General features: G+C 41.5%; 1 protein-coding gene across 1 annotated transcript in view; it reads right to left on the bottom strand.

Moving 5' to 3' along the window:
* Crkl (CRK like proto-oncogene, adaptor protein) overlaps positions 1–14370 on the bottom strand; it is a 32265-nt gene extending 17895 nt beyond the window's left edge. Inside the window, exons 1-2 of the mRNA XM_026401665.2 lie at positions 13553–14370; positions 1910–2375 (exon numbers count right to left, since the gene is read on the bottom strand). Coding sequence (XP_026257450.1) covers positions 1910–2375; positions 13553–13863 — 777 coding nt within the window. The 5' untranslated portion in view covers positions 13864–14370. The remainder of the gene's footprint in view (positions 1–1909; positions 2376–13552) is intronic.
* Positions 14371–16068: the final 1698 nt, after the last annotated feature.

Below are 16068 nucleotides of genomic sequence, written 5' to 3'. Positions count from 1 at the left end.
ATTCTATCACTGATCTGTATCTATATCCCCAGTCCTTTTTTATTTTGAGACAGGATTTTGCTAAGTTTACCAGGCTGGCCTCCAACTTGGAATCTTCCTGCTTTAGCCTCTAGAGTTGCTGGGATTACAGGCATGTGTCACTGCTGCAGAAGTCTTTATTATCATCTTTTAATCTTTTTGATACTGGAGAGTGAACAGAGGGCACTTTACCACTGAGCTATACCCCCACCCCTATTTATTTTGTATTCTGAAACAGGGCTTCACTAAGTTGCTGAGACTGGCCTCGACTTTTTGACTCTCCTATCTCAGCCTCCCAAATCATTGGGTTTATAGGCATGTGCCACCACGCCCAGCTAGAAGTCTTTTTGAAAAGGTACTTAATGTGGGCTAGGAGTGTACTCAGTAGTGGACTACTTGTTGCGTGAGGCCCTGGACTCAGCCCCCAGCACCATAAATAAGCAAAATAAATAGCAGTTAATATTTACTTAGAAAATGACTCAGTAATTAAAATGTTCAAGTTCTATTTCCTGCTATAAATTATAAAATCTTTAACAAGCAATAAATATTTAGGTCTCACATATTTTGTTTGGTTTTTACAATGCTGGGGATTGAAGCCCCTAACACAGGCTAGGCAAGTACTCTTATCACTGAGCTACATCCCCAGCCTGAAGAATGATATATTTTTAAACCATTCCTCTGCCTAACTGAAGACAGAATCAAAGATATTTATTCATATTTCTCAGCTAATCACAATGTTAGAAAATCTTTTCTGTACTGGGGATTGAGCCAGGGGTGCTTTACCACTAAGCTAAGTTCTCAGCCCTTTTTATTTTTTTATTTTGCAAAAGGGTCTCACTAAGTTGCTTAGAGCCTTGCTAAATTGCTGAGGCTGGCCTTGAACTTGCAATCCTCCTGCTTCAGTATTCCAGATCACTGAGATTACAGGGGTACACCATGGCATCCAGCCAAATGTTAGAAATATTGATCCAACCAAGTGGCTATGTATCTGTATACTGATTTTGCTCTAGGTAATGGGGTTCTATCTAATTATCAAATTTCCTTATGCAAAGAAAACCAACTACTGTGAGACTAAATCTATAAAGCTTGGGGAGCAGAAAAAAAAGAGCAAGTAGGTTAAGAATCTGGGAGAAACAAGGAACAGGAAACAAGAATCTGGGAGAAACACTAACCATGCATCTTCCAGAATCACCCAGTTCTTTAATTCTCATGAATATAATCTTAATTGAGCAGAGGTGGCATATGCCTGTAATTCTAAGGGTTCAGGAGGCTGAGGCAGGAGGATCAGTGAGTTCAAAGCCAGCCTTCGCAAAAACCAGGCACTAAGCAACTCAGTGAACCCTGTCTCTAAATAAAATATAAAGGGCTGGGGATGTGGCTCAAGTGGTAGCGCGCTCGCCTGGCATGCGTGCGGCCCGGGTTCGATCCTCAGCACCACATACAAAGATGCTGTGTCCGCCAAATACTGAAAAATAAATATTAAGGTTCTCTCTCTCTCTCTCCCTCTTTCTCACTCTCTCTCACTCTTACTTTAAAAAAAAAATAAAGATCTTTAAAAAAATAAAATAAAATATAAAAAAAGGCTGGGGATATGGCTTAGTGGTTGAGTGTCCCGAAGTTCAATCCCGGATTCCAAAAAAAAAGAATCTAAATTAAACCAGGGGCAGTGGCGCATGTCTATAATCCCAGTGACTCTCAGGAGGCTGAGGCAAGAGGATTGTAAATTCAAAGCCAGCAATTTAGCAAGACCCTGTCTCAAAATTAAAATAAAATGGGCTGGATATGGCTCAGTGGTTCAGCACCCATCTGGATTTTAATCCCTAGTACCAAAAACAAAAACAAAAACACCCAATATCAAAGGATCCATAAGATCAAACTTAATATATTTTACCTCTAGTGCCAAAGCAGTCTTGTCATAAGCACAGGGTACTCTTTTCTGGATTGCTTTTGCAAAGACAGGTCCATTCTGTGTGGATGGCAAAGGGTTGATCGCTGCCCCAGAAGTACTGGAAACTGCAGGTAGAGGAGTTGTAGTCTGAGGTTGAGCATATGCATGAGCAGGTTCTGGGATGCCATAACTGTTGGAATTCCTATTTCCATGCTTTCCATGTGGTGAGGATCTCACGAGCTTTTCAACATAGGGGACAGGAATCATCCCAACCCGGCCATCCTTGTTCCGGGCACTCCACCACTGTTCTTCAGGCTTTTCTATTATCACCAGGATCTCACCCTTTTTAAAGGGCAGGTCTTCGGCATCATTCCCAGGAAAATCATATAGAGTTCGTACATATTCCAGATTTTCTTCTGCTGTAGGCAGGTTGGGCGCTGAGACAGATCCCATTGGCGGGCTTGGATACCTTGAGAGAGAGAGAGAGAGAGAGAGAGAGAGAGAGAGAGAGAGAGAGAATATATCACTGTAGACAAAAATCTTACTCTATACTAGTGTCTGTCAAATTTAATAAGCCACTCTTCTCTGTAATGAATAATTCCCTCTCTAAAGTCCCAGTAGTTAAGAAGGTTCTGTTATATTGTACTTTCTACAGTCTTTATTGTAATGAAATTTAATATTCTGAATATGGCTTTTCAAATTACATGTCATAAGCATACACATACAAACTCTATTTTATAAGAACCTTTTGTTCACATCATGTATAACCACAAGAATGGGATCCTAATTAGAATAAGTTATACTCCATGTATGTGTAATTATGTAAAAATATACTTCACTGTCACAATCATCACATACTCTTCCTCCCAGCCCTAATCTAATGGCTCACATCCTGCACACTTCCCTGGACACACAAAAAGATGATGACAAAGACCTCTGTCTCCAGAAAAGGGCTTATATGCTTTTCAAATAAAAAAAAAAAAAAGCTACATATCCCATCTTGTAGAAGAATTATCACCTAGCTGGGCATGGTAGCATATGCCTATAATTCCAGTGGCTCAGGAGGCTGAGGCAGGAGGACTGCGAGTTCAAAACAAGCCTCAGCAAAAGCAAGGACCTAAGCAGCTCAGGGGCTGAGTGCCCGAGTTCAATCCCCGAAACAAAACAAAAAAGGAATTATCACCTAATATTTATTTATTTTGAGAGAGAGAGAGAGAGAGAGAGAGAGAGAGAGAATTTTTTTAATATTTATTTTTTAGTTTTCGGGACACAACATCTTTGTTTGTATGTGGTGCTGAGGATCGAACCCAGGCCACATGCATGCCAGGCGAGCCCGCCACAGCTTAAGCCACATCCCCAGGCCCTAATCCTTATTTTTTAAAAATATTTTTTAGTTGTAGATGGAAACAATACTTTTATTTTGTTTATTTAGTTTTTTTTTTAATGTGGTGCTGGGGATTGAACCCACTGCCTCAAACGCATGCTAGGCAAGTGCTCTATCACTGAGCTACAACCCCAGCCCATCATCTGATCTTTAAAACGAACACCTGTGCCAGGTGTGGTGGCACATGCCTGTAGTCCCAGCTACATGGGACTCTGAGACAGGAGGATCACTTCAGCTCAGAAATTTGACCAGGCTGGTCAACATAGTGAAAACCTGACACAAACAACAAAACAAAACGAAATGAACACCTTTGAAAGTTTCACTGCAAAATTCACAAGCCAAGAACTCTTAGGTAAGCATTAGTCCACAAGCACCACCACCTTTATTTGGCTTACAGATTCAACATGTATATATTTGCTAAATGCCTTGTAGAAAGCACTCCCAGAGCCAGCTACAAAAGCAAAGTACCAGCTGGGGATGTAGTTCAGTGCCAAGAGTGCAACCACAGTTTGATCACCAGCACTGTCCATCCTTCCCCCCCAAAGAGAGGGTCATGGCAAGGAGAGGCAAGAGAGAGAAATAAACCTGTAGTTTCTGCCCCAAGGAAACTTCAATTATCCTTCCCATCTTTTCCGTTCCCAAACTCCAACTGGCCCAGTTTATAGCTTTCTTAAAATAGAGTTCTGTATATACCTGTGGTTTATCTGCCTAATATCACAGCACAGATATCTCCACACATTTCTGGTCTTCATCATGATCACATTCCATTCTGTGGGCCTACTCAATGAAGCATCCAAGAAAATTTAGTTTTCCTAATTCTCCATATTTAACCATAAATGTTACAAACCTTTTTGTACATTATTTTATTCTTTCTTTCCTTTTTTTTAATATTTATTTTTTTTAGGTATAGATGGACACAACACAATGCCTTTATTTTTATGTGGTGCTGAGGATCGAACCGAGGTCCTACCCATGCTAGGCGAGCGCTCTACCGCTGAGCCACAATCCTAGCCCCTTATTTCTCTTTTTTGGTTCTGGGGATCAAACCAACACAGCCTCAGGCATGCTAACCAGGCAGTCTGCCACTGAACTATACCCCCAGTACTGGGCATTATTTTCCCTATACCTTTTATAAATCCCAGATTCTGGAAACTCAAATTACCAGATTAAATAAGAACAGTTGTAGACAAGATGGAACATGCCTATAAGTCCCAGCAAATTGGGAGGCTGAGGCAGGAGAATCCCTTAGCAACTCAGTGAGATACTGTCTCAAAAAATTAAAAAGACTGGGGGATGTGGCTCAAATTACACGTCATGTGCACGCACAAACACACACACATACATACACACACACACACACTTGCTCTGTTATAACCTTTTATTCACATCATGTACAACCACCTTTGGGTTCAATCCCCAGTTTGATACATAATGCCACACGCTTTCCAAAAAAGCAGCCTTCACAATGTGCAAAACTTACATATTTATTTCTTCCTTTCTTTTTGTAGATGTACAGAATGCCTTTATTTTATTTGTTTATTTTTACGTGGTGCTGAGGATTGAACCCAGTGCCTCACACATGCCAGGCAAGCGCTCAGCCACTGAGCTACAACCTCAGCACCCAAATCATTCTTTAATGCAAAAACTAGTTTTACAAGCACCTCAAAGGCCTTGTTTCTTATTAATCAAGGGTCCACTACTTAATATCAGTACATGCAAAAAATGGATAGCACAAGTAGTAGCAGTAGCAATAGTAAAAAGAGTTAATATTTATTATCTTTGCCAGGCACTATTTGCAGCCTTTGAAGACATTAAATTATTTGATCCTTGCAGCAATCCTGGGAGATAAATTTTTTTTTGGGGGGGGGGGTACTGGGGATTGAACTCAGGGGAACGCGACCACTGAGCAACATCCCCAGCCCTATTTTGTATTTTATTTAGAGACAGGGTCTAATGAGTTGTCTAGTGCCTCACCGTTACTGAAGCTGGCTTTGAACCCATGATCCTCCTGCCTCAGTCTCCTGAGCCCCTGGAATTACAGGCATGCACCATCATGCCCGGCCCTGTTATCCCCATTTTACCCATAAGGAAGCCAAAGCAGAGGTTAGATTTGTACCCAGGCAGTCTGATTCTAGAGTCCTCATTCTTTTTTTTTTTTAATAATTTTTTTTTTTTTTTAGTTATAGATGGACACAATACTTTTGTATTTTTATGTGGTGCTAAGGATAGGACCAAGTGCCTCACTTGTACAAGGCAAGCGCTCTACCATTACCATCAGTGGTAGTCCCTAGAGTCCTCACTCCTAACCTCTCAACTAACCAAACTACTACTATATCTTCTTCCTCTTCTTCTTTTTTTAAAAAATATTTTAGTTGTAGATGGACATAATACCTTTTTGTTTTAATGCGGTGGTGAGAGTTGAACCCAGTGCCTCACATGTGCTAGGCAAGTGCTCTACCACTGAGCTACAATCCCAGCCTGACAAACTACTTCTTTCAGGTGCATGAGAATTTATGACATAATGTATGTGAAATATTCCCAACATTTCCTAACTAGCACATATACAGGCACACCCAGAAAGCATATCCCTCTTCCTATTTCAAGAGCCACAAAGTCTGTGAAATTTGTTGAGTATCACAGATTTCAGACAATTTACTACAGGAACAATTAGCTCTATCTCAGAACTTATCCAAGGGTATTTTATTATAATTAATTTGTACAGGTAGAAATAGTTCAGGCTGCAGATGTAGCTTAGAGGTAAAAGTGCTTGCCTAGAAAGCACGAGGTCTTAGGTTCAATCCCCAGCGCTGTCAACAACAAAGCAAAAACCCCACAAAAACAGTACTATGAGCAGGGCACAGTGGTACATGTGTATAATCCCAGGGACTCAGGAGGCTGAGGTAAAAATATAAGTTTGAGGCCAGCCTCAACAACAGTGAGGACCTAGGCAACTTGGTTATATCCTTTCTCAAAATAAAAAGTAAAAGGATAGAAGATGTAAGTCAGTGGTAGAGTAACCCTGGGTTCAGACCCAGCCTCCCCGACCCCAAAAAAGAAGTTCTATAACATAGATCAATATTGCAGCTTCAGTGAGGACTAATCAACTAATAAAATCGATTTGCCTAGTTATTCACTGGTCCTACTATGTGTTGACTTGAAACCAAGTCTTGATCTCAAAAGACAATTTAGTGCTGTGCACAGTAGCACATGCCTATCATCAATCCCAGCAACTCCAAAGACTGAGGCAAGAGTATCACAAGTTCAAGGCCAGCCTCAGCAATTAAGTGAGCTCCTATCTCAAAATAAAAAGGGCTGAGGATGTAGCTCAGTGGTAAAGTTCCCCTGGGTTCAATCTTCAGTACTAAAAAGAAGATAATTCAACAGAAGTAGGGCTGGAAGGAAAAGAAAAGCACCTAGGATATCATGATAGAAGTCAACAGAATCCAGGGGTACGTTTTTTGCTAAGGGCCAGGAGAACCAAGGAAGGAGGTGATGCACAAAAAAGACTAGCCCCACCCTAAAGTTGAAAGTCACTGAAGAGGGCATTATGTATTTAGTTCTGCATTAGAAATAAACCTGAGTCCCAAAGGTTCAAATGTTCCTTTCTCGGTCCCCCTACAGACCACAAAGCACACCACTGTTCCTCACAGGCACAGAGCAAGAGCTCTGCTGGCCCAGGCTTTTTAAAGGTCGAAAAACTTCTGTGAAAGACCTTATGGTACATATTTTGGGCTTTGCAGACTATGTGTGTTCTTGCCACATATTCTTTTTTTTTTTAAACAATCCTTTAAAAAAAATAGGGGCTGGAGTTGGGCTCAGTGGTGGAGCGCTTGCCTAGCATGTGAAAAGCACTGGGTTCGATTCTCAGCACCATATATAAATAAATAAAGTTCCATTGACAACTAAAAAGTATTAAAAATAATAATAATAACCACTGGGTGTGGTGGCACACGCTTATAATTCCAGTGCCCAGAAGGCTGAGGCAGGAGAATTGAAAGTTTGAGTTCAGCCTGAGCAATTTAGCAAGACCCTTTCTCAAAATAAGAAATAAAAAGGGTCGGGGATGTTGCTCAGTGGTAGAGCACTTGTCTTGTGTACAAGCACTGGGTTTGATTCCAGCACTGCAAATAAATCTAAAAAGGGCTTGAGGACATAGTTCAGTGGTAAAGTTAGGATCCAATCCTCAGTATACCAAAAGGAATACACAGGCTGGGTGCAGTGATACGTGTCTGTAATCCCAGCAATTCTGGAGGCTGAGGAAGGAGGATCACAAGTTCAAAACTAGCCTCAGCAACTTAGTGAGAGAGACTATCTCCAAAGAAAAAATAAAGAAAAGGGCTGAGGATGTTGCTCAGTGGTTAAGCACCCATGAGTTCAATCCCTGGTACCAAGAAAAAAAAAAAAAAGGGAATATATGGGTGATAAAGATATTTTATTACACACATACATTCTTTATAAATTTTTTTTAAAACTGTGATGGACCTTTATTTCATTTATTTAATTATATGTGGTGCTGAGAATGGAACCCAGTGCCCCACACATGCTAGGCAAGTGTTCTACTACTGAACCACAACTCCAGCCGCACACATACATTCTTGTATGTACAAAATATTTCACAGTAAAAAAAAAAAAAAAAAAAAAAAAAAAAAAAAAAAAAAACCTCGAAAACACTTGGTAGAAGAATCAATTCCAAAAAGGCTAACCATTTCTTTAATTAATTGCTTTAGGTAACCATTCTTTACCATTCATTGGAATTTATCTTTAAAAAAATTTTTTTTTTGATGCTAGAAAATGAACGCAGGGTCTCTTACATGCTAGCTAAGTACATACTCTATCACTGAGCTACTCTATCACCCAGCTACCTCAGTGGCATTTAATACCCTGCTCCCTTCCATTCCTTCCCAGAGCATTCAAGGCCACTACTAATAACTGTCCACCACCTTCCACAGTTCCTCCTCCTCAGCTCATTCCCAAATCTATCTATTCAGTCCCCATTGCTAAATAACATCTTGCTCTGTATAGGCTCCTCAAGAAAAATCTTCCTACTGGAAACAATCAATCCCCTCACTCTAATCCTTTCTCTACTCTCAAAGGCACCACTACTTAATTCTCTCTGAAGTCATACTATTCTTCTCTTACCTTCTGTGTACACCATCCCAGAAAGGCTGTCGGTACCACTTTTACATTCCCAGGACAGTTGATCTCAGTTCAGCTTCTCATGGACCCTCTCTGATAACAGCCCTTAATTAGCCCCATCCACTAGATAGTCTCCTATCCAGCGCCAAACCATAGAAGTTTCTAAAAAGTAAAACTGATCCTCAGTGGGGGCACACATGCGCACACATATATACACACACACCAAAAAAAAAAAAAAAAAAAAAAAACAGTAAAGCTGATCATGACAAATTATTTTTAGAAACTTAGATGGTTCTCACTGTTAAACTTATTTACAAGGCACAAGAGACCATTTATGAGTTAACCTTTATCTTTCCTGCCTAGCGTCCATCACTCACATTAATTACAACTCTTATGCCTTTCCCAGCAGGCACTGTTACGACTCTTCCACCTCATATACTTGTTCTCACTTTTAAGAATTTGTTGAAAGAGTACCTCCTCTTTCAAGTCTTTTCCAACCTCCTCTTTCAAGTCTTTTCTGACCCCTTACGCAAAGCTGACCTCCCTCCTATGGCATTCTATTTCAATTTTTCAATAGACATAGCTTCTCAAAGACAAAAACCATGGTTTATTCCCATATGCCTTGAGTGTAGTTTTGGGCTCTCTCTTTTCTTCTGAGATTACAAAAGCTCAGGCACTCCAAATACCTAACTTTAGTTTGTTAAACATAAAAGGAGAAACATTGTGTGCCACATGGTACACTTTCCAAGCCTCTTCACCTCCCTATTCTTGCATGCTATTCTCACATGCTTAGCTATCATTCCAGGCAAGCTGACTAGACTGGTGGCCCTAACTTTACTTACCAGACAAACGAAAATACTTTAGTCTTAAGGATACTTGTAAATATTCTAGTCCAATAGTTCAGATCAAAGTTAATAATATAAATATATATATGGGCTGGGGTTGTGGCCCAGTGGTATGGCATTTGCCCTGCATGCCTGGGGCACTGGGTTCAATCCACAGCACCACATAAATAAATAAAGGTACTGTGTCCATCTACAACTAAAAAATTTACATATATATGTGTGTATGTTTGTGTGTATATATATGTACACACATATATTTATATTTTTTTGGAGACTGGGTCTATGCCTAGGCTAGTCTCCAACTCCTATATTCAAAGTGATCCTCCTGCCTCAGTCTTCCACGTACTGAAACTACAGGTGTTAGCCATCAGGCCCTGCTTTAAAATTGAAAACCTTTACATAAAAATTCTCTGGATTTGAATCTTAAACAAGAGAAAGTCACAAACCAAATAGCTTCAGGTACTTTACACATGAGGATCATAAGTTCAAAGCCAGCCTCAGCAACAGTAAGGAACTAAGCAATTCAATGAGACCCTGTCTCTAAATAATATACAAAATAGGACTGGTGATGTGGCTCAGTGGTTGAGTCCCGAATTCAATCCCCAGTGACAAAAAACAAAACAAAACATGACTTTCATAAAGGATCAAATTCCCTCAGTTTTTTTTTTTTTTATTGTAGATGGACACAATATCTTTATTTACAAATAATTTCTAAGTGGTGCTGAGGATTGAACCCAGTGCCTCAAAAGTGAGGCAGGGACTACACCACTGAGCTACAGCCCCAGCCCAAATTCCCTGTTTTTAATGGTAAATTTTTGTCAAGATTGTTTTTTTCCTAGCTTGCATTTATCTTCATTCTTTAGAACTGGAAAATTTTATAAGCAAAGTAAGCTATACAAAATACACTTTCAAATTTTTAAACCAGGGGAAATGTATTTCAAACCCAGGCAAACCTTTTGAAACATTGTTTGATTGGAAACAGACCATATTAAAAAAAACTAGAGCTTAGGTGAATATCAACTACAACTTAAACATAACCCTTTTTATTGAGACAGGGTCTAGGTTACCCTAAGCTGGCCTCCAACTCCTGGGCTCAAGTTATCCTCCTGCCTTAGCTACCAAGCAAGAGGGACTACAGAGGTATGGCACCATGCGGGGCCCTAAACAAAATCTTAAAAAAAGTGTGCCCAAAATGAAGGGAAAAAAAAAAATCACCACAGGATTTCTGTTTATTAATTGATTAACCATATAAAAATCACACTAATGTGCACAATGAGAATATTTTAGATTCATTCAAAAACAACAAAAGCTATCCAACATGACACTCTTCAGAGATTAAATAATTTAAAATATACAATAATACAAAAATCAATTAAGTTGGAGTTAAATAATTTAAAATATATAATAAGAATACCGTAGATAAATGTAAAAACAATAAGATGAACCTTGGGGCTGGGGTTCTAGCCCCAGTGGCAGAGCTCCTGGCTAGCATTCCTGAAACACCTCTGCTCTAGAACAATATAAGCACGAGTCTTTAGCTTCTGACAAAGATGCTATAGTTATGAAGTTGAGCTAAACAAAATTAAAAAATGAACTATTAACCAAGGGACAAGAAAACTCTGACTTTAAAAAGCCTAGGTTTGGGGGTTGGAGCTGGGGCTCAGTGGTAGAGCACTCCTCTAGAGTGTGCAAGATCCCAGGGTTCGGTCCTCAGCACCACATAAAATAAATACATAAAACAAAGGTATTATATTCAACTACAACTAAAAAATAAATATTAAAAAAAAGCTCAGTTTTGATACCTGAAAAGTTAAACTACTTAATTTATCCTGTTTGGGATATAAAGAAGCATTGCATTAAGTTTTCTATTGGCCAAGGCTCTACTAACCACTAGCTTTATTTTAATTTTATTTTTTTGAGACAGTCTCTCTGGGCATGGTGGTGTACACCTGTAATTCCAGCTATTCAGAGGCAGAGTATTCCAAGTTGCAGGCCAGCCTGAGCCACTTAGTGAGATCAGTATAAAAAAATTAATCAAATGGGTTGGTGATGTAGCTCGGTGGTACATCAACCCTGGGTTCCACCCCCAAATACTAAGAAAAAAAAAATTAAAAAGGGAGAGGGAGATAGGGCATCTTGCAAGGTTATGTTGCCCCAGCTAATCTCAAAACATCTGGGCTCAAGCTACCCTCCCACCTCAGCCATGAGTGTATAACCACCTTGCCCAGCTTAACCACTAGCTTTATACTAAGGCTAGCTTTATATACTAACCACTAGCTTTATACTAAATGTTAAATCTATTCCCGAATTTCAGACGTAGGAGTAGCATGTCAATAATTCAGTACGACAAAGTAAATTCAAATAGGGTCCAATTCAATCAGAATTGTGACCATCTTCAGCGTTATCAGTGAAAATGAAAAACAGCAATATGTCTGGGGCAGAAAGCACAGAATAGAGGAGAAACAAAGCTGAATTTGAAGAGGAGGATCAGGGAAAAACCCTATTATTTGTGAGGACACTAAAGTAAAGGGGAATGAGGCAATGAGGAATATCCTAGCAAAGGTACAAAAAAGGTATAAGTAGGTAAGGAAAACTAAGAGGGAATGGGTAGGCAGCCTTGTAGAGCTTCACTGAAGAAGAAAAGAGACAAAGAAAATTATATCTGATATCTGAGAAGACATGTTTATGGATAATTTTGGATTTTGTGGGTAGTGGGATGCTACTGCAGCATATTCCTTTTCCTCCTTCTATAAGAGGATCAAGCCATTACTTCAGTTTTTGAAACAGCAATATTTAGGATCTGTCACCTCAATGTAAGCACATGCCTTGCACACAGCATGGCTTAATAAAGACTTGAAATTAATTACGTAATTCACTTTAACAAATTAGAGGAAGTAACTTTCTTAAATATACTACCAATCTCATTACAGAGGGTCTAATCCCTCATACAGGAATTACACTGTGCTCAAAGTTGATAGCACCTACCAGCAGCTGTTAAAACCAAGTTTCACCAGTCAGATTCTTGGTGTCCTAGTCTTTGTTATACAGAATTTGACTTACAATCACTCCCCCCCTTTCTTTAAGTCTATTTTGATCAGTAGTTAATCTTGAAGTCTATAATACAGTCATGGCTTGCTTCTTTAGTTCTTTCCCAAATAAACAATAGGTGCTCTTAATTATAATAATTTTTAATGTTAAAGTTAAGAATAATACCTTGTTTGTGAATCTCACCCTAAAAAAATCTATATTGATCCTTTTTAATTAGAGGTTTTAAGAAAGACACTGAGCAGGAAAATACCTTTTATTTTAAAATTCTAGGATGGTGACATATCTCAGTGGTAAAACACTTTCTTAGCATGTGCCATGCCATGAATTTGATCCCCAGCACCATAGAAATTAATTTTAAAAAATTTCTAGGTAATTTTTCAACTGACATTTGGTATAAATAAAAGAATTCGTTGATAAGATACCCATTGAAGCAAATAATCAAATAAAATAACGTATTTCACTTTGAAAAAAGAAAGCCTGATGGTCAGTATCATTCTCACTTCTTTCTTAGCTTTAAAATAGTTGTTAAACTGTTAGACTCAATACAGGAAGTATTTATGAAATTGAACTAGTAAAAGAATAAGTGCCACTCCATCTTGGTAATTAACCAAAATGATGTTTAGCCTAGTAATGGTTCACCTCTGGGGAGGAAATACAAATTTTCCTGAAAATGTCATTGCTGAAACCAATGCACGTTTTCGTTTCTAAGTGTATAGTAAAAGAGGTCGTCTGGCCTGCTTCAAACCTGGCATCAGAACATCAATAAATAGTTCTGATACTTCAGATAAAGATATTATTATTATTATTCTTGAACAATAAAGCAATTGTTTGAAAGGCTGTAGTCCATTTCTTAACCTTGTAGTTGTGAGTTCTGTTGGGGGTTCAAGAATACTGAATGGTGTGCAAAACGTATGTATAAGAATTTTCGGGGAGATGGGGAGAAGGCTTGCAGCGGCAATCTTTTTTTAAAGAAGTCTACGAGCCAAAACAGGGTTATTAAAAAAAAAAAAAGGTATGCATGGGACTATGCAATCACTGTTAAATGTGTTTAAAAAGCATCCGTTCATCCACTGACCCAGACCCTAAGATGAGCTGTTCGTTCGAAACGCCTTCAGGTTCAGAATCGATTCACCCCCGCCCCTTATATACACTCTCTTTTCAACAGAGCCCATTCTCGACCCTCCTCAGCAGTCGGGCCGGTTGCACGCCCGGGAACCCCAAGCGCTCGCGTACCTGGGCGCTGGCTCGATTAGGGTGGTGGTGTCCAGGTAGTGGATCTTGTAGAACTCCAGCAATGCCGGCAAATGGTCAAACTCCTGGTCCCCGATTTTAAAACGGCGATTAGGCAAAGAGTTGATGATGTAGTGGGAGACGCGCGAGTTCTCGGATACAGACAGCACATAGTCCCCGGGGCAGGTGGAGGAGTCGCGGACTAGGAACATGCCGTGGCGCTGGCCCTGGAGCCGGGTCTGCGCCTCCTGGCGAGACACCGGTCCCATGTACCAAGCAGAGCGATCTGAGGAGTCGAACCTGGCGGAGGACATGGTGCCCGGCCGGGGTTCTGTGGCGAGTCGGGGCGGCGGCTGCTCTCGCCTGTTCTGGAAGCCTTTGCCCGACAGACGGCTTTGGGGCCGAGAAAGGGACCTCTCGGCACACCTCTAGGCAAGCTTAGAGGGCCGGGCCAGCACCTGCCTCTCGGCTCCGGGCTCGCAGCATCCTCTGCCGCCGCCCGCCTGCTCCGGGACCGCCTCACTGAAAGAGCCGGCCCAGGGAATGCAGGGCAGAGCCCCCGGTCGGGGTGGGCGAAGTCGAGCCGCAGCCGAGGCCGCCCTGGGGTTCTTGGGCTGTCTGACGTACCGGGGGTGGTTCCAGTGGATCGCGACCTGGAAAGCTCCGGCTCCGCAGCCGTACGGGTCTGCACTGACACCCGCCGACCACGAAGCACCGGACTCCAGGGAGCGTGGCGCCTCCGGGACGGCTTTGCCCAGCCTGTTCCCAAGAGCCACAGCAACAAAATGGCGGACGCGGGAGAAGCAGCCGGCCACCTCCCCCTCGTCTCAGCGCACTCTGTCTGCGCACGCGCGGGACCCCGGCTCCCAGCGGCCGTCGGGGCCCTCCCCGTGACGTCGCTCGTCATAACCAATCAGCAACACGGTTGCGGTGGCCGGGGCGTGGGCTTCTAGCACCCGCTCCCGCGTTCCGGGAGGAGGCTTAAGGAGGCGTTGACCGCGGGCACTCCCTTCCTGGGCCTCGGTGCGCCGCCGGGGGCGCTGCCGCAGAGGAGTCTTCCAGCGTTGGCAGGAAAATAGTTGGAGCTGAGAGGGAGCGGCGTTCCGAAAACCTGCTTCTGGGAACAAAGCGTAACGTGCTCGCTGAATCGCGGGCCAGGGAGGCGTGGCACTGAGGTGACCTGGCCGACCGAGTGGCCAAAGGGACATTCAAGGGCGGACAGGCCCTAAAGGGCCGAGATTGCTCACAGAGGAGATGACCCCGGGAGCGAGCTGACCCATAGATTACTGAATGGAGCGTGCTCTAGGTGGTTTAATAGTCTAAGGGACCCTGGGTGGTTAGGTGACCCAGCTGGCACAAATGGGGGATGGGGAAAGCGAAGATTGCATTCACGAGTCTACAGCCTGGTATAACTTGTCCATTATAGGCTCTGAATCGCTGCAAGTAAAATACAAACGCCTCGGGAGTGGCCTGAAGGCTTCGCCTGCTCCGGATTCTGCCTGCTTCCCTCAGTTAATTTCCTCCCATTCACCCTTGCTTACGCACCTCCAGCTATGCCCTCCTAACTGTCTCCTCCCTCAACCCCCACTGGAACTTAAATTTTAAGAAACCAGGTTTCTTATCTGTTTTGCACAATGCCTGGCCCTAAGTGGATGTTCAAATATTTGTTGAATGACTGAGTTGTGAAAATCATCAGGTCATTGGTGTGCGATTATTGGTAATAAACATCCCTGAATTGGACAAACAAGAAAGCATGCCCAGAAAGGGGAAGAGGCCAGAGAACCAAATCATAACTTATATCCCTCTGCCAATGAAACTTCTTTGGCCACTGGCATCCTTCCAGGTTCAACACATTTTAGACTGTAGGAAGATAGGTGATGTCCATTATAGGGTAAATTAAAGGGAAATGTCAGGGCATAGTGCCTTTTTGTGAATCCACAAAGATGCTTTCATATTGTATTAATCTCAGGTGCAATTTAAATACCAATAACATTGATGCTGACTACTGAGTTCAAGTCCTGGTTTAGTCAGTTGACTAGCTGGATGACTTGGACTAGTAACTTAAATCATTCTTTGCTTCATCTTGACAATAATAATAGCACTCACTTCCTAGGTAGAAGTAACTGTATTAAACAAGCTAATACATGAAAAGTGCTTGGAATAATGCCTGGCACATATTAAGCATCACGTAAGAGTTTTCCACTATTATTCACTCTCTCCCTGGGCCTCTACCTCCATAGTCTTAACGTGTGAGCAGATCTTTCCGTGGATGGGGAGAAAATTTTCCACTTGATTTTCTAGCTCCTTTTCACAGCTAGATTTACCATTTCCTCATCACCTACTTTTTGCCCACCTTCTTGATCTGGCTTCTATCCTTGCTTTAAGTAAAGCTAGGCTTTTGAAGGTTGTCAGTAATCTCCATAAAAATTATCATTCTCTTTGACCTGGCCTTATGTGCTTAGAAAATCTCCTTTCTGGAAAGACTTTTTTTTTTTTTTTAAGTTCCTGTGACACTAAAC

The sequence above is a fragment of the Urocitellus parryii genome, chromosome 3 (assembly GCF_045843805.1).
Source record: "Urocitellus parryii isolate mUroPar1 chromosome 3, mUroPar1.hap1, whole genome shotgun sequence".
Lineage (NCBI taxonomy): Eukaryota > Metazoa > Chordata > Mammalia > Rodentia > Sciuridae > Urocitellus > Urocitellus parryii.
This window is presented reverse-complemented; position numbering and strand designations above follow the sequence as displayed.